Raw genomic sequence first — 19,413 nt, 5'->3', positions numbered from 1 at the left:
AAAACAAATTTAAGATAACACTAGCATTGGCTCTAGCAACAGCTTAAATCCTGAAGCAATGTTGATTTATATTCATGTAGAATTGGTGTTTGAATCCCTTTTAATGTTAACAATATGTATATACATATATATTTATGTAATTTAAAGTTCATTTTAGAGAAAAATGCCAGCTATGTTTGTCTTGCCTTTCCTAAGTCAATCATAAATTGTCTAATGAATTCGCTCAGAAATATTAAGAAAGAAAATTGTTTAGTTTTGCTCTGCTCAATAGAAATAAAACAAGTAAGTTATTTCCAGGTAGTAAGCTGCATGGCCAAAATTACAGTGCCATTTTCTGCTTCATGCTGTGCCCATTTAGCAAAACAGAACTGGTCACCGGGTTCTTAGCACTGCTTTTCAGAGATGTCATACGCACTGCAGAAGAGCTGACTAAGTAGCTGGTTGATCTCTCTGGATAGGACTTCCTCCCACAACAGAGCTGGCTATTGAAATGCCTCCTGAAGCTTTCACTGAGTAGATACAGGGCAAATGGATTGACACAAGAATTGCAAAAGCTCAGAATCCGGGCAACTAAGGTGACAATCATGTGGCCCAGAGATGGATCAATCTTGTTATAGTTGAAAGATCTATACATATAGAGGATGTGATTTGGAAACCAGCAGAAGGCAAAGCAGCCCACGAAGACCAGCACAATTTTAGCCAGGCGTTTCCGAGTTTCCATCTGCAAGTACAAAGAAAAGGCCCATTGGTTAAAATGAAAGGGGAGCCAGCCACATCCAAAACTCATGACATAATAGGGGTAAACTTATTATAGCATGTTAACACATCCAAAATAACAAAACTATTTATTTTCCTCAACAATGGGATGGTTTCAACAGTTTGATTAAGCCTATTGTGGTCACTACACTGTTTCCATTCATAAAATTTTACAGTTTATACAAGACTAGATAATAAAATATTAAGAAATGGCTGTCTTTATGTGAAAACTGTGATCTTAAAAAGTCTCTTATTTTAAAATACTTTCCTTTAGCTTTGTTCATTTTAATTATAAACCTCTTCTATTTGTATTAAATCCACTGGATTAATGAATCATAGAATATAGTCAACCTTAGAATTTCTTTTTAAAATCAGGGTATTTTAATAGGAAAAATACATCTAATAAAATAAGTATAACTTTTTTAAACCATACTGCACACACACAAAAACCTTGGGATTTAACTCCAGACTCATAAACTCAAAACACCTGACATAACTGTCAATAAGTATTACTGGGTTAGTTACCTTTAAAAATGAATATATAGTTTTCTGTATTTTCATAAAATTTACATACTGGGTTTATTACTTTATAGGCAGGTTTTCAGGAAGGTGATAAATAGACATAATTCAAATATTGGACATTGATCTTTTTAAATCTAAATATCATCTTCCAATATTCTAGAGTCCAGGATTAGCTGATATTTGCCTGATTTGTTCAAATATTTAAATAAGGCAACATGGATGTGAAAACAATTTATCAAAAGATATTGATAATAAGAGACATGAGCTAAAACTAAGGGTAGTCAATTAGAATATGCCAGAGGACACTGGAAATGTTTAGGAATCAAACAGGTCTGACATAGGGGAGAAGTAGTTAGTGACGACAGCAAAGGAAGGGGAAAGTGCAAAGGAGTGTAGTTTAGAAAGCAGAACGTGGCACTCCAGATGTTTCCCTGGGGCATGTTAGGTGACCCGGCAATATTAAGAAGGCCGATGTAAAATGTTTATTACTAAGCCATGTCCTTCCTAGCAGGTGGAGCTTGGGGTGGAAGAACTTCATGGCAATCTGTACTTGGGCGGTCAAAAGCATAGGCAGGCTGTTGGCATTGAGATTACTTCTCAACAGATGTCAAGCACAATTACCCAGCCTGAGTTTATAGATCTCATTAGGGAAATTTATAAAAACAAGGCAGAACTAAGGCCAATATGAAAAAATGATGGTGGGGAGGGTAAGAGGAACCCAACTCTAGAAACCAGCTCCCCAGGCTCTGAATTAAAGAATTATATAAAAAGGAAAAAGCACATGACCTGGACATTGTTGCTTCAATTATGCCAGATATTTAGAAAAAAAACATCTATTAATTTATCTAACAATTGCTCTAATGCTTGGTTGATTTTTTTAAGGCTTTCAAGCAGACATGGATCTCTGATGTTGATGGTCATCAATAAATAGAGGCGACCTTCCAAGCCAGAAACCTTGATGACAACTCCTGCTGTTGCTAAAGTGCCCAAAGCCCCAGCCTGTGTCTCCATCTACAGTCCTGAAAATCCTAATGATCTGCCATCCAACTTGTCTTCATTCAAATTAGGGAACAGTCACCTATAACCTCCTTGCACCTTTGGAAGAAGGTCCTCGCTAGGAGTGCACAAATGCACAATTTAAAACTTTGTCCCATAAGTACAGTTTTTCCATCCCTTTGTGGATTAACATAAATTTTCCTTGTATTAGGGCTGCATATTCTTTAAGGAAGAAAGAGTATGTAAGGTATATGTTGCAATTTTCAAGTTAATGTACAATCTTTATAGGAAAATCTATAAAGTTGAATTAGACCAAGTATGACTTTAACACCAGCCTCCCTTTGATCATTCTCTTGTTCTGCTGCCCTGTATCCAGAGCCTCCCACTGTGGCATCCTACAGAACCTCATCCCCTGCCCCAGGCAGTGTCCTACAGCCCTTTCCCGATTCATCCTTCTCCCAGATTTCCTGTCATCCTTACCTTAGTGGGCTAATGGAAGAAGACAATCCTACCTAATAAAAGAGTAATATGCAAATTGACCCTAACTCCACTACACCCACAAGCCACGCCCACAAGTTGCGCCCACCAGCCAATCAGGAGCAAAATATGCAAATAAACCCAACCAAGATGGCTACAGCCACAGAGAGCAGGAGGGAGGCTTGGGTTTCCCAGGTAACAAAGGAAGCCAAGCTTTCCGCGTGCCATTGCAGGCCTAAGCCTCCACTCAAGGCTACAAAGTTTTAATTATAGAAGGTAAACAAATCCAAACAGAAATGGCAGCAGCCACTGAGCTGGAAAGAGCGGGAGGCTTGGGTTTCCCCCAGCAATGGAGGAAGCAAAGCTTCTGCAGCCCTGGCTGGCCTAGGCCTCCGCTCCAGGCTAAAAAGTTTCAATTATAGAAGATACATCAATCCCACGAGAAATGGCTGCCGGCCTCGGAGCGAGCAGGAGGCTTGGCTCCGCTCCAGGTTACAAAGTTTCAATTGTAGAAAGTAAATAAATTCCAGATACCAGGGCCTCTGCTTGGGTCGCCAGGGGGTGTGGCCGGCCTGCAAACCACCACAGGCCCTTCACCCAGGCTGCCCCATACCCCAAGGGAACCCCCACCCTGATCCGGGATACCCTTCAGGGCAAACCAGCTGGCCCCCACCCATGTACTAGGCCTCTATCCTATCTAATAAAAGAGTAATATGCAGTTTTACCATCACTCCAACACACAAGATGGCTGCCCCCATGCGGTCAAAGATCCTGCCCCCATGTGGACACAAGATGGCTGGCACAAGATGGCCAGCAGTAGAGGGCAGATGGGAGGGACCAGGCCTGCAAGGGAGGGCAGTTGGGGGCAATCAAGCCTGCAGGGGAGGGCAGTTAGGGGTGACCAGGCCAGCAGAGGAGGGAAGTTGGGGGTGACTGGACCTGCAGGGAAGGGCAGTTGGTGGGGGCCCCAGGCCTGCAGGGGAGAGCAGTTAGGGGTGACCAGGCCTAAAGAAAAGGGCAGTTAGGGGCAAACACGCTGGCAGGGGAGCAATTAGGCATCAATCAGGCTGGCAGGGGAGTGGTGAGGGGGTGATCAGCCTGGCAGGCAGAAGTGGTTAGGGGCAATCAGGAAGGCAGGAAGGCGAGCAGTTGGGAGCCAGCAGTCCTAGATTGTGAAAGGGATGTCCGACTGCCCATTTAGGACCAATCCTGGTGGGATCGGGCCTAAATGGGCAGTCAGACATCCCTCGAGGGGTCCCAGATTGGAGAGGGTGCAGGCTGGCCTGAGGGACCCCCCCCACTCCCCTACCCCGTGCACGAATTTCGTGCACCGGGCCTCTAGTAATTAAATAAATGTATACTTAAACTGTGAAAATTTTCTGTTTCATTGTGTGGTTCTTTGCATAAACACTTGCATGTAAAATAAATTCTTCTGAGATGTTACATTTTAGTGGTTGTAGGCCCAGAAGGCACAGTAGCAGGACCTTCGTGGGCCTTTTCAGAGCTGAGACATGGCCCCATATTAGAGATCCCCAGGCCCCTTCCAGTTCAGGCCAGTGCATGTCCCAGTGCCCTCTGTCTCAGTTATCATCCCTCCTGGTATTGAGAACCCATGAAACTGAACCCAAAATAGAAGTGCTGCAGCTGACCAGGGCACCCCAACACACACACACACACACACACACAAACACACACACACACACACACCCCGAGCTTACCTGTTTTTTGGTATGTTCATTGTATTCTCCAGGAAGATTATGTGCACTTTTAATTAAGGTCTTTGCAATATGATAATAATAAACGCTAATAATAGCAAGGGGTATGAGGAAATACACCAAGAAGATGAGCACTGAATGAATCTTTGGGTGTAATTCGTCAGTCTGAGGGTAGGGTATGCACGCTGTGAAGCTGCCGTTATCCAAGCTGTCAATGCGCACCACTTCTGAAAACACAGCTTCGGGAACAGCCAGCAACACCGAGACCACCCAGATACCCACGGCCTTCACGCAGGTCCACAGCACCGCCCCTGACGTCTGGATGTCCATGGGGTTTACAATGGCTTTGTACCTGCGAAGACAACATGCCGCAAATTACTCTTAAGAAAGGAAGTGAAAAAGGAGGGAGGCAGGGAGGGAGGGAGGGAAGGAGGGAACGAGGGAGGAAAGAGAAATCTTATCTGCTAAGAGAGAGATGCCAAACCCCATTATGCCCTAGCTGTTTTGTACTAAGATCCCCTGGTGTCTCTGTCTGCTTATTCTACTGCTTATTAGCACCGAAGACAAGAAGACAGAGAAAAATATCTGAAATTGTTATTTCCCAAATTGCAGTAATTTTTTAACTGCTTTCACAAGTTTTTTTTCTAAATCTACACATAAATGTCATTATTTATTGAATACTTTTAATTAAATACTGTTATTTTTGAAAAATCTATTGCTACTATGATTGCTATAATGTGCAGTAACCATAAAATATACAATGCCCACAAAATATTTATTAAATTCTACCTTGATACACTTCTTTAGCTGATAAACCTGAGTTGCCCACTTTTTTTCGAAGGATACTAGAGGCCTGGTGCATGACATAGTGCACTGGGGGGGGGGTTGGCCTCAGCTCAGCCTGCTCCTTCTTGCAGTCTGGGACCCCTCGGGGGATGTCCACCTGCCTCGGGGGATGTCCACCTGCCTCAGGGGATGTCCACCTAAGCTGGCAGTTGGACACCCCCCGCCCCAGGGACCCTTAGCACTGCCACAGAGGCGGAAGAGGCTCCCTCCACAACTGCTTTGCTCACCAGCCATGAGCCTGGCTTCTGGCTGAGCGGTGCTCCCCCTGTGGGAGCACATTGACAACCAGGGGGCAGCTCTTGCGGTGAGTGCCTGCCCCCTGGTGGTCAGTGCACGTCATAGTGACCAGTTGCTCTGCCAGTCAGTTGATTTGATATACTAGCCTTTTATTATAGAGGATCAGTAAATCTTAGAGACTAATTTAAATGGGGATTTTTTTTCCCATCATCCAGTTATAAGGACTGAGAGAAATATTCTATCTTTCAATTTCAAGTTTATTTAATGTGGAGACCTCATGAAGTCCTCTCTCCTCCCACCTGCCACCATCATAGTGGTAAAGGGTCCACTCCAGGACATAAGGGCTTCAGCAATCCAAACCCTCTGCAGCTAACTCAGTCAGCACATTGGGGCAATAATAACGCAAACAAACCAAAATTGTATGTAAACCTCACACTATTTATATTTGTCTTTGAAGATATGTTAGTTACAGTATACCTAGAAGATTAACAAGATACAGTTAAAAGTGATTTTGGTAAAAAAAATCTGCAGTGTTATTGTATCTCTGATAACCACTGGAAAAATCACTTAAGGTCTTTTCCTTTCCTCTGTGGGTTGGGGATAAAAACATCTCCCTCAAAAGTTTATGATTAGAAAAAAGTGCATAGAGCACCTGTTACAGTGCCTGGCAATTAGCAGATATTAACCATGTGATGACCCGGTACCTTCTCCTTATTTACATTTGATTTAGTCTGATGTTCTAAAAATTCAAAATATTTCAAGCTGGATAACAATCATTTAAGGCCTCCTTCAGGTTCTGTAAGGATGCTTTCTATTTCCCCCAGGAGAGGAAGAGCGCCCTCAGCCTCAATCCCACTCTGAGGAAGCCTCTTTCTCCTTTGGGGCTTGAATCCAAGTGTCACCCCCAGACCCTCCATAGAAAGAAGCTCATTTGCATTTTGATCTGGAGGCTCTTCCCATGTGAAGCAGGAAACATGGAAATTAAAGTAGAACAACAGCAAAGGGCCTCAACACCAAATTAAGTAAAATAGTGTGAGTCATGCATTTTGCGCAGACTTAACACAAAACATCTTGTTTACTATTCTGTTTACTTGTACATTCTTCTTAAGAAACTTAATTACAATCAGGAACTAGAATGAGCTATTTTTTCTGCTTTTTAAATTTTTTATCAGCTTGATAACATTCAAAGAGGTTTATTTGCTTGTTTTTAAACTCAGAGAGCACTAAGAGTACTATAAAGATAAATAGAAGTCCCTTGTAACTAACATCTCAGACCTGGCTCCTGGGTTAAAACAAATTTCACATCATTCCATATACTAGTATATAGGAAATGTAATTTTGCCACTGTCTCCTGAATCAAATATTAGATATTAGCTCTTGATATCTCATTGTGGTAATTGAAGATTTTCTCCCTGCAACCTCTATTTCCCCCATTCCCAACTTCCTGATTTAGTAAGTTATATCGCTTATAAAATAGTCAATAGATTATTAAGACTAAACAAATATCACTCACTATCTAGTTAAGTGTATATTGTGACATTCTCTTTATTATATGCATGTCTGATTTTCTTAGAGTTGTTACTTACTAATTTTTTCATTTGTATGATTTTCCATTAACCTGAATTTAATCCTTTTCTAATTGTTATTTCATCAGCTTCCTGAATAATTGGAGTCCCAGTGGTTGAATCTCAATTATTCTTCTTTCTTAATGTTTTACTTTATCAAACTCATCTCCGTCTTCTTTGAGCTTTTATTTTCTAAGCTGTCTTATTAGCTTTAGCTTACTTCCTTTCTTCTAGACTTTTTATTATAATTTTATTTTTTAACTTTTATTGTTGGAAGTATTACATATATCTCCTTTTTTTTTCTCCCATTGACCCCTTATAGCCCAAATTTTAGAAGTTCTTTCTAGTTTTCCAGTTATTATATGGCTAGGGAAATAATACAGAAAATGTTTCATTTTCTTTTCATTCTAGAATAGTTTCAAATTTGTTTTGTTGTTGTTTAGTTTCTTTATTCTAGAACCACTCCTCAAAAGTTAAATATTTATTGCCTGACAATTCATATTTAAGATCAAACTAAGAAAAGGCTGATTACAAATTCTTTTGTATGTGGAAGAATAGGGAAAGACAGAAATATGGGGCGGGAAGAAGGTGCTGTTGATCATGCAAACAGACTAGTTAACTAGACTCTCTTTTTAGATTGTTAGAAAGAACAAAGTATATTCTGAATTTTCCTTTATGGTTTTTTGTTGTTGTTGTTAATCCTCACCCCTCACCTGAGGATATTTTTCCATTGATTTTTAGGGAGAGTGGAAGAGAGAGGAAACATCGATGTGATAGAAACACATGATTTTAAAGGAGAGGAGTCTGCAACTGAGGTATGTGTTCTTGACCAGAATTGAACCCAGGGCCCTTCTGTCCACAGGCCAACACTCTATCCACTGAGCCAAACCAGCTAGGGCTTTCATGATTTTTAAAGGGAGGAAAAGGTCACTTCCCTACTCTCACCCCTACCCCATAGCAAAGCACAAGCAGAAGCACTACAATCATAAAGGATGATGGGAAAAGTTCAAATAGGAATAAAAGTAATGACTCTCTTGTCCTGATAAGATTGTCATGGTAAAGCTAGCAACACATCCAGAGTTTTTGGTGGAGAAGGAGTAAGAGACCTAGTGGGAGTCAGGGCACACGTTTTCAATAGGGATGATTCTTAGCCACCTCCTGCAGGAAAGGGAAAATAGATCCCATGGATCTTCCACTAAATGATACACATTTGATCAAAAAGAGTATTGCTCTCACCCGGTTTGCTCAATGGTTAGAGCGTCGGCCTGTGGACTGAAGTTTCCCGGGTATAATTCTGGTCAAAGGCATGTACCTTGGTTGCAGGCTCAATCCCTGGGCCCGTCAGGTTGCATGTGGGAGGCAACCAGTCGTGGTGGCTCTCTCACAGTCATGTTTTTGATGTTTTTCTCTCTCTTTCTCCCCACCCCCCCCCCCCCCGCTCCATTCTCTCTCTCTAAAAAAAAAAAAAAAAAAAAAAATCAATGGAAAAAATATCCTCGGGTGAGGATTAACAACAACAAAAAATATTCCAAATGTTATAAAGCCAGAAATTATAGTTAAAAACACAGATTACTGAAGGGTCATTATTACTACCAAACCAGAGCTTATAATTGTCAGATAATGTTATACACCAACCAATACTTCATGTGCATTTTTTAAAGTAAAAATTCATAGTGCAAATTAATATGAACATGTTTAATCATATTTCCTTTAAATATTTATGAAAATGTAGGAATGAAATAGTCCCTTGGTATTCTATCTCATTGAATTTAGTAGCATAATAGTATGTATAAAAAGTGTGTGTGTTTCTTCATGCAGATAGTCTCAGAAAGATATCTTTACCTGGAAACTAATCAATCAAAATTCATATAAAGATAACATAATCATCATTCTCATATTAAATATCAGTAAATATATATGCTTCTTTATTGATGCCTATTTGAATATTGCTTATTATATTTGTATACAGTCTTAATTAAATCTAAAGAGGTAATAATTAAATCATATTATACAATATATAATGAAAATTAGATAATTTTAGCTCATATAGTTATCAAGACTTCTAAAAATCTCTATCTATAAATGTCTGCAAAGTTATACCACCCATAGTTTCTTTTTTTATACCAAACTTTTATTTATCAGAGACCAACAAAGTCCAAGGTGAACTATCTGACAAGTAGAGGATTTCATGGAAGCAAAAGAAAGAATTTCAAAAAGGCCCAGTCAGCGTGGCTTAGTAGTTGAGTGCTGACCTATGAACCAAGAGGTCACCATTAGATTCCCAGTCAGGGCATATGCCCGGGTTGTGGGCTTGATCCCCCATGGGCAGGGGGGAGGGTGAGTGCAGGAGGCAGCTGATCAATGATTCTTTCTTCTCGTTGATGTTTTTATCTCTCTCACTCTCCCTTCCTCTCTGAAATCAATAAAAATGTATTTTTTTAAAAAGACTTTCAAAAAGAAGTGTAGGCCTCTGTGTCAAATACTCTAAAAGTAGACAAAAATCCTCTTGAAACCAGAGCTTGTGTCCTGCTCTCTGCTGTTATCTGTAATGTGTAACCCAATGCCTGACCCATAGTAGATTCTCAATAAATCTTTACTGAACTTATGTGGAAACCTGGCCTGAGCAACAAGGAGATGATTTTATTAAGAGCAGTTTTGGTAGAGTGGGGTGGTAGTTGCTGGCTATTAGGTTGCTGTGAATATGGAAGTGAGAAATGGGAACAGTCTAGTCTACTGATGCCCAAGCTAGATCAATCCCCAGCACCACCTAGAACACTGAAAATAGATATAGAGTATTATTACATTTCCTCCAAGACTTACTAGCACAGAGTCTCTAGCCTGCAAAAGGAGACATTCTGCATTTTATAAGATTTTCAAGTGATTCTCACTATAAACCAAGTTTAGAAACCACCTCTGCAGAAGACTGACCGTGGCAGTGAGCATCTCTCCACAGGCTCCCTGTGATGCATACACATTCAGCATCGGTGAGGATCAGAAACCCAGCAGAAGTTCAGTGTTTGAAAATCAGATGCCTTCACAGTGTGTCATATCATGTTTTAAGAGTATTGATGACTTTTAGCAGTAATACTTATTCTGAATGAAATTACTAAATTTATCATTTAAAAATATCTAAGCATTGTCATATAATAGAATGGCTAGAACTATAAATAACATATTAAAAATAAGATAATGTATGGATTAGGAAAGGATGAGAAATACCTTTCTCATTACAGAGGGGTCAGCGAATCTAATTGTTCTTTACCAGGGGGGAAAATCACTTTGTTCTTAATTTGTTAAAATGTATGACTTAAATGACACAAATGTTTGATAAGGAGGAGAATGATAATGACAACTTATGTTGATGAAGACAATGATTGGAACTAGCCAGTCTATGATTATAAAGGGATTGAGGAAAGGCTATAGATGCTGAAGAGATTGTCATCATTAATTGTACAAGAGAACCATTTTGCTCTCCACTTCAGTGCCTATTTTCTGATAATTAACTGCATGTGTGAATAAATACTGATTTGAATTAGTGAGTCATTTGTTATCTTGACTCATAGGTGACATGGAAGTAGTTACACAGTAACCCACAGCTTAAAAATGCTTTCACATTATTTCACTTGCTAAAATAGTCCTGTGCTGCTAAACTGATTAGTGTGCTCATTTCACAGAAAAGCTTATCAAGACTAAGGGATTACATGATGCTTAAATGATTACAGAGCCAGTAGCATAAAACTCAGAATTCACTCACATGTTGTGATTATAGATTTGATATGTTTTAAACTATAGCATATTACAGAGAATACAATTGAAGCACTAAATGCTTTATCTACTCTCAATTTTTAGACATTTGATCTCCTATCTTCATAAAGTCAATGGTATTTTTAACTGTAAAGACTTAACTTATATCTGTAATTATGCTTTCTTAATTGATCATGTTTTTTAGTAGAGAAACTAAGCCTCAACAGTATCAGCAAGTACTGTTTCCTATTCTTTTAATTCATCTCTTAAAACTGCATTTTCATAGATTCTATATAAATGTCTATAATCATTTGTAGGTTGTACTTTCATAATCTAAATCTGGTTCCAAATGAGATGTTAAATGTTTGGCTCTCTCTTAAAATGTGGTTCTTTTTCAAAAATTAATTTGAATTCAACCAGATTTAATAAAAATTTTAATTTTTAAAATATTCCCTCCAAAATTTCACAAATAATAAATGTGAAGAAGGAGGTCTACATTGAAAGTTTTATTCTTAATGAAAATCTATATAAGAAAAAAGTTAAAACTCAAGGGAGTCAAGGGAAGTGCTAGGGAGAAGTGAAGGTTTAGTGTTTATTTCTCCTCCCCATGAGACCTAGGAGTAACTGGAAATAGAAGATACTGCCAAGAGTCTTAATAAATCAGTAGTGTTCATAAGGAGTAGGGTATGGACTAATAACATTTAATATTTTATATCAATAATTAAAACAATAAGTTAAGATAGCTCATTAGGTTTGAAGCAAGCAAAATTAAGCTGGATCATCACTTTGGGGCATAAAAATGAAAATAACCTCGATCATATGAAAACAAATGATAATAGAGAAACAAAGAACAACAAACGATAAAAATAAATAAAATAAAAGGATGTTGCCCTAGCCAGTTTGGCTCAGTGGATAGAGTGTTGGCCCATGGACTGAAGGGTCCTGGGTTTGATTCCAGTCAAGGGCAAGTACCTTGGTTGCAGGTTCCCTAGCCCTGGTTGGGGTGCATGCAGGAGGCAACCAATCAATGTGTCTCTCTCACATCAATGTTTCTCGCTGTCTCTCCCTCTCTCTTCCACTCTCTCTAAAAATCAGTGGGAAAATATCCTCAGGTGAGGATTAACAAAAATTAAAAATGAATTAAAAATAAAAGGATGTCTAATGAAGACATGCGTCCTTTGGTACAGAAAAGAAATAAACTTTGGAAATACCAGATTGTCAGTGAATTGGGGATGTGGGTGAGGTTCTCCAAAGAGCTGAAAGTAATCTGGTTACACTATGATCTAAAACCTACACAAGACCTAGGAAATTGGTGAAGTCTCCTGAGAAATCTGCATTTGAAAGGGCCAAGGTAAGTTATTTTGGGTTTTGAAAAACACCAATAAGAACTGTACTGCCGGTGACAACTAACAAGAAGGAAAACGTTGTACTTGACTGTCTGACTTTATGGCTCACCCAGAACAGATGTCAAATGCATTACTGCAGGCAAGAGACTGAGAGGGACATCTTAGAGGGTCCTTTTTCCCACTGGGAAGTGTACAAATAGAACCAGCACAAGTTATTAAGTGAGAGACTTGTCTGAGATGTGGTGGCACGGAAGAGTGCGACAGGCAAGCACTGGAGCACTGGACTGAGCATCGGGTTGCCTCACCAGTTATCAGTGTCCCTTGCTCTGTTTGCGATACTGTTTGCTCAATGCTCAGAGAGGCGGTAACAGGGTCCCATCTTAGGACCCTCAGCTCTACAGTTGAAGACATTATTTTTATTTTGCAAACAAATAAAATACTTACTTGTGGGCATGTCTTCAGTGCCGTTTTATCATTTTCTCCAACTTGAACATTTGGACATAATAGAGTCAGAACTAGCACCTTGGTGCCATAAGCCCCAGACTGGTGCATTCTCTCTTTATTTACATAGTGTGCTCCAAAGGTTTTAGATCAAGGTGGATGAATAATCTTTAAAACTTATATAGAAATACATAAATAATAGCAGTAGTGTGAATATTATGAGGACTATACAACACCTAATTTAATGTGTGAATTAGAAGGGAAAAGAAAAGAAGCTAGAAGTATTTGAGACTAATGAGTAAAATATATCTGATTATTGGAGGCAAAAACAACAGCTTTTATCTAATGAAAAACCATATAAATTCAAATTAACTAATAAATTAAGTGCAGATTACAATTCATCCTGTTTCTATGGTTATGTAAAAACAACAACTGGGCACTTGTTATGCAAAACAAATTTTCCTTTTGAATTGGCAGCTGGAAAGCCTTTAGACAAATGTACCTACCGTAGGACAAACATTGTGTGAAAGTATGGGTCACTTTCTGTTCTTCAACTTTTATTTCCCTACTAGAGGCCCAGTGCATGAAATTTGTGCACTGGGAGGGGGTGGTGTCCCTCAGCCCAGCCTGCACCCTCTCCAATATGGGACCCCTCGAGGGATTTCCAACTACCGGTTTAAACCAGCAATCTCAGACATCCCTCTCACAATCCAGGACTGCTGGCTCCCAACTGCTCACCTGCCTGCCAGCCTGATCACCCCCTAACCACTCCCCTGACAGCCTGATCGATGCTTAACTGCTCCCCTACCGGCCCGATTGCCCCCAACTGCCCTCCCCTGCCAACCTGGTTGCCCCTAACTGCCCTCCCCTGCAGGCCTGGTCCCCTCCAACTGCCCTCCCCTGCTGACCTGGTCGCCCCTGACTGCCCTCCCCTGCTGGCCTGATCGCCCACAACTACCCTCCCCTGCCGGCCATCTTGTGGTGGCCATCTTTGACCACATGGGGCAGCCATCTTTCACCACATAGGGGCGGCCATCTTGTGTGAGGGCATGAGGGTCAATTTGCATATTAACACTTTATTATATAGGATACCTGGTTTTCCTCCCTTTTTTATACTCATTGTACTATATTTGTACCTTTATCTTTTAGATGCCTTAAATTCTTTTGGAACAAGTTGAAAATAAGTTATCATGATACCTTTGTAATTAACTAGTTATTAATAACAGGAAAAGAGCAAAGGGAAATAACCCTCTCCCACTATTGAGACAGGGAAGGCATGTTCCCCGCAAAATATTGGGGGGAGAGGAGGGGAATGGATAAAGGAAAGATAGCTTCCTGTCCAGTAAAGTTTGGGTGACTAGGGAAGCTGAGGTCTGTCAGTCACACCTGGGAGCAGAGGTCTTTGGCCAGATGGGCATGGCCACTGCAAGTCCATGAAGATTTGGGATACCTAACTCCTACACAAAAGAGGTCGCTTTCTTCATCCCCCTTGGTGTGTTGCGCTTAACTCCTGGCTTGTGGGGCTCTTTTGCTCCTGCTCCCTTGCATTGTGTGTGGACCCAGCTCCAATATGGAAAGGAAACAACAGTTTTGCTGTTAGCTTTACTGAAACTCTCGCTACACATCTATGACTGCACTAAGGGGAATGAGATATATTCCATGAAAATAAAGCTTTCTACCATATCTCATTCTCCCATGGGGGCCTCTGGAAATGCTTCTTACAGTGGTACTCTAAGATCCCACCGCCCACTAGCAATGGGAGAAGACGAGGCACTTTTTTCTCTGATAACCATCACTCTGGAAACATGGGTTATTGGTAGGGTGAGTGTGGATTACTGCCTTAGGTATGCATGGCCAGCCCAAACTCCTCAAAAGAGCTTTAGAAGCACACTCTGAGAGCCAATCTCAGCACACTGCCCCAGGCTATGGACCAAAAAAAAAAAAAACCACAAAAGCCAGCTATTCAATCAGTACCTGAGCTTCTGTAAGGAGCTTTGGTGAGAAACCAGCAAACAGATAATGGCATTCCCTTTCACCACTGGACAAAGACTGATAAAAAAGCTTCCTAAGGCCTCAGGAGTGTTAGACATAGGACCCACGTTTGATCTGTCTCAGTATTTTAACAAATAATTATAGTAAAGGAAATATATGTTTGCATTGATATAACATGTAAATAATGTTAATGATTCAAGGTTCATACCTAAGAGCATGAGTTCAGTTAACATAATTAAATATGTTTATCCTAACTATCAAACAAAGGCTTGAAATAATTAATACATTAGCACTTTAGTCTGATTGGATGAGATATTATTTTTGTATTCAATCCAACATTGGCTATAGAGTATCAGAAAAAACATAACCTGATATATTAAATTAATATTAATTTCATTTTTATTGTCTTATAGAATTTTAGAATTAAATTTATAAATGCATTTTAGTTAACATTTATATTAAAAAACAGCATAAGAAATTTATTTCTAGTTTTACATTTGTAAGTACACAAAATAATGAAGTTCATACTCTAGCATTAGGAGTCTGTGGGAATTTTTTTTTTTTTTTGCTATAAAAGAAAAAGGAGAACTCATTCTTAAAAATTACTACCATTTTAAATATGGGATTTTGGAGGCCAAAATGTCTTTAAGAGTTCAAGAAAAAAATATCCCGAGTTTGGAATGCAGCTAGTGTAATAGGTCGTGAAGAAGATTTCTATAATGCCAATCATAAGCAAAGTGTGGCTTATGGGGATCCCCCTACCTAGCATCATAGCACACAAGTCTCAACAGTGGGAGAGAGGAGAAAGTGAGTGAGTGTGTGTGTGTGTGTGTGTAAAACTGGTAGAAATGACACAATGCAGAATATGCAAATACTTTTAATTAGCTATTTAATGCAAGCAAGCAAAAGAAGTATATTTTTTATATACTAACAAAAAATTCTTCAACATAAAACTTAAAAGTAAAATGGTGGCACCACTATCACCATTTCAGATTATGCACAGCCTTTCCTCCCATTCTGGTTAGGCAATGTCTCTGAGGTACATTCCCAGTGGGCACAATGATCTTTCCTAAGGATGAATCAGCTGATACTCCTCAAAAGAATTTGGAAAGTCAAAGATTAATAACCAGAACTACCACACAGTGTTATCCATACCACCCACATCAAACAAGGTGATTCAGGCCTCAAGGTAGATTCATAAATATTTATTTTTTATTTCAGTCTCTGCTATTTGGTGATACTGTCATCAATGACATATAATTAACTTTCCACTTCACATTGGGATATGCTTGCTAAAGTCTAATTATCTGCCTGTTTCTTTTTCTACCTTTATTTAAGCCATCTCATGAGGATAAAATATTTAGTTTGGTTTAACAAACAATTGAATTTGTTGTTGAAAAACTCTAATAACAGTGTTTTTTTTTAAGTGATCCTATTGCTACAATTACTACTTAATTTTGAATTCAGGGTGTGTTTTTGTACTTGGCAGTTACATTTATTACATTTTTTTTTCCATTCTATTGAATCTAATGAATAAGCTTTTGCAATTTTTTTTAAATCTTGGTGCTATGTTTTAAATGTAATTTTTCAGTCTGTCACTAAATAGAAAAAAAAATAGTAATTTCTTATTCCTGGAAATGTGATAATGTGCTTAATAGTGAAGACTGCAGGCTTTGACCTGGTTTTAAATATTGGCTCCACTGTGAGATCAGGAAAATGTTGCTTAATTTCAAGCCTTAATTTTCCTTACTTTAAAATGGTAATGATGATAGTGCCTACTTCATGGAATTGTGAGGATAATAAACTCACACAAAAACACTTAGCACAGTGCTGTGTGCAATTTGTCTTATTCTTGCTTCCAAATCCACAAGAAATTAAAATATTTGGAGAGATAAAGTATGAGGAGATCAGGTCCAAATCAACACCTAGATTACTATGTTCTAGAAGAACAACAGAAGTATACACAATAGAAAACAAAACATTCCCAAGCCATTTACGTGACTTTTAGAATGTATTGTGTGATTTCACCACCAGTGATTTCAGTTCCTCAATTTATATTTCCAAAACACACAGATAGGCAAGAGTAGCTTCTGGACCAAGGAAAAGAGACAACCCACTTTTCTTTATCATTATTATTAAAGGATCCATGCTTTATTTACAGAGTACATGATTCACATAGCACACTGAAAAAGTCAGTAAATATGTGAGGAATAGCATTTTCTCTGACCTTTGTCAGAGCCAATTTATCTGTGTGTCTCCATGACAAGAGAGAAAAATGGTGTGAAATAAATTTAAGCCCTGGATCTTGTTCCTAATATCACCTTTAAAAATGAAAGCGTAATGATCATAATTTTAACTATTGTAGTAATAACTATTAAGTTTTATCTCAATCCTTACCTAGTATTTCTTCAAACTTTCTATTTAAAATGGGTTCCCTAAAGAACGGCAGTTAAAATAAAAAGTCACATTTTAATTATGGAATCCAAAGAAAACTTTCCAAAAAAAGATAATAGAAATCAAGTTAATCAAAACGAGGTGGATAATTTATCCAAAGGCACATATCTTCATAGAAATGTGGTTTTAAAGAAAATATTACACAAACCAAAAAGCTAACCAAAAATAATTCCTTTTAAAAAGACAATAGCTCTCAAATCGCCACTGAATATTTTCTTCCTTTCATTAAAATTAACTCCTAAAACCAAAGTAATGTAAAGGTATTACTGCAAGTACCAGGAAATTTAGATGCATTTATTTTTCATTAGTAGCCCAAAATGTAAATTAAAGAGAAGGAGGATGAACACCACCTTAATCATCAGAGTTCAACAGTTTAAGTCAACACCCCACCCCCAAGGGAATTAGACTAGAGCTTCATGCAAAGATGCCCAATTGAACATCACTCCAAATTTGGACATGCCCAATTTTGCCCCCGCTCCCATCCAGTTCGTCCCTCCTGTTTAAATGCCCAAAAGCATGGTTATAGGGAACCTGCAGCAGCAGCACTGGACCCAGGCTCAGCAGGCCTGGGTTCTCCTCCCAGCTCTGCCCAGGAACTTACATGCCTTGTGCCTCAACATCCTTACCTGGAAAATGGCCCAGTTGGACTAGTTGATCTGCAAGGTAGAGTAATGGACACTTCCCACCCTTAAAATATGTGAAAAGCAGATTCGATACCAAAGATGTATTTTTACAACACTGTTTTAAAATACAAGTATTTGGTACCTGCCTGTTTGTGGAAAAAACAAACAACATATCATTTGACTTGAGGTATTAAAACAAATGTGTAAACTCATCTATCAGAAGAACAGTTACTATTCTAGATGTTTGTGCTTCAAGTAAATAGTATAATTTAGTTGTTACGTGTAAATGATGTTTCTCCTTATTTGGAAAAAAGCAAAATCAAGCATTTCCCTAATATTAAGGAAGACATTCTTACTAATCAGGTTGTTAAGCTACCAAATAAGAAAACTGCACGTCTAAGTTTTTAAGCACACAGAGAAAACCTATACAAGATAGCTACATCGGCCCAGCCAGTGTGGCTCAGTGGTTGAGCATGGACCCATGAACCAAGAGATACCTGGTTTGATACCTGATCAGGGCACATGCCCAGGTTTGGGTTTCAGCGAGGTCCCCAGTGGGGGGCATGCATGAGGCAGCCGATTGATGTTTCTATCCCTCTCCGTTCCTCTCTCTCTAAAAACCAATAAAACCATATTTTTTAAAAAATAATTAGCTGCTGAAGAACTTGTAAGGTTAAATAAAAAAGCAAAGGTAGCTACACTATTGCCCATGCATTCTATAGCTGTTCTATGAAATAGAATAAAAGCTCCCAAAGTGTGTGGAAGGGAAGAGGAAGAGTAGGATGTGCGATTTTAAAACTACTTTCCAACGAATGCAATTTTAGTTATTTTAAAAGTGATCATCTTCGTATTTTCTCAAGCTTCACATCTCAGTCCTTTTTACCTTCTTTTACTCTAATTCCCAGATACTCACTCTCCCTCTCCTCCTCCCCCCAGCCTTTTCTTCCTGCCCCCTCTCCTTCCCAGGTGCACTCCCCAGCCCTCCCCACCACTTTTTAGGCCGCCCCACGGATACCTGTTCCCTTACCTGTCGGCGCTGAGGGCAGTGAGCGTGAACACGGACACCCCCACGGAGGTGAGCTGGATGACCGGGATCAGCTTGCAGCCCACCTTCCCGAACACCCACTCGTCAAAGAAGTAGCGCGAGGCATCCACCGGGACGCAGGTGAGCAGCAGCAGCACGTCCCCGGCGACCAGGTTGGAGATGAAGATGTTGGGGGCGCTCCTCATGGCGCTGTTGGTGATGAAGATCTTCACCAGCATGATGTTGCCCAGCAAGCCCACCGCGATGATGAACAGGTAGAGGGACGGGATCACACAGCGGATCACCAGCTCGGCGGTGGTCCCCTCGGAGGCGGGCAGGAAAGCCCCGTCCGACAGCCCGGGAAAGGAACCGCTCTGGTTCAGGCCGGCGGTCTGGGAGAGGTTGCCCAGAGACTTGGGGGGCATGGTCTTCTTGCCAGGGGCGTGCGCTGGAGTCTTCGCGCGCCCAGGTGCCCTGAAAAGTGGATTTCCGTGACAAGTTGACTGCCTGCGGGGAGCGCGTCACACTGCGCGTCCCGGCGGGGACGGGCGGGCGTGTGAGAAATCTGTCCGCACGCTCCTGCGCTTCACTCCTAGAAGAGGCACATTGGCTCCGAATTTAAAAAAAAAAAAAAAAAAAAAGGCAAAGCAATTTGCGTCTTTGTTTCAGTCTCCA

The 19,413-nt window shown here is 39.8% G+C and overlaps 1 protein-coding gene across 1 annotated transcript; it reads right to left on the bottom strand.

The window, feature by feature from the left end:
• Positions 1-319: 319 nt before the first annotated feature.
• On the bottom strand, positions 320-19,163 carry NMBR (neuromedin B receptor). Its single transcript, XM_008161851.3, has 3 exons — positions 18,742-19,163; positions 4,470-4,818; positions 320-721 (listed from the first exon to the last, which is right to left on the bottom strand). The coding sequence occupies exons 1-3, from the start codon at positions 19,161-19,163 to the stop codon at positions 320-322; spliced, it is 1,173 nt and encodes a 390-aa protein (XP_008160073.1).
• Between the last annotated feature and the right edge of the window lie 250 nt (positions 19,164-19,413).

Source organism: Eptesicus fuscus, chromosome 10 (genome assembly GCF_027574615.1).
Source record: "Eptesicus fuscus isolate TK198812 chromosome 10, DD_ASM_mEF_20220401, whole genome shotgun sequence".
Lineage (NCBI taxonomy): Eukaryota > Metazoa > Chordata > Mammalia > Chiroptera > Vespertilionidae > Eptesicus > Eptesicus fuscus.
This window is presented reverse-complemented; position numbering and strand designations above follow the sequence as displayed.

Bases quoted from the DNA above. Each gene is read 5' to 3' on its own strand.
- NMBR (XM_008161851.3), bottom strand. From the start codon at position 19,163: ATGCCCCCCAAGTCTCTGGGCAACCTCTCCCAGACCGCCGGCCTGAAC. The intron at 4,819-18,741 runs GTAAGGGAACAG...TTGTCTTCGCAG, and splicing joins ACTGCCCTCAGCGCCGACAG to GTACAAAGCCATTGTAAACC. The intron at 722-4,469 runs GTAAGCTCGGGG...TTGTACTTGCAG, and splicing joins ATGAACATACCAAAAAACAG to ATGGAAACTCGGAAACGCCT.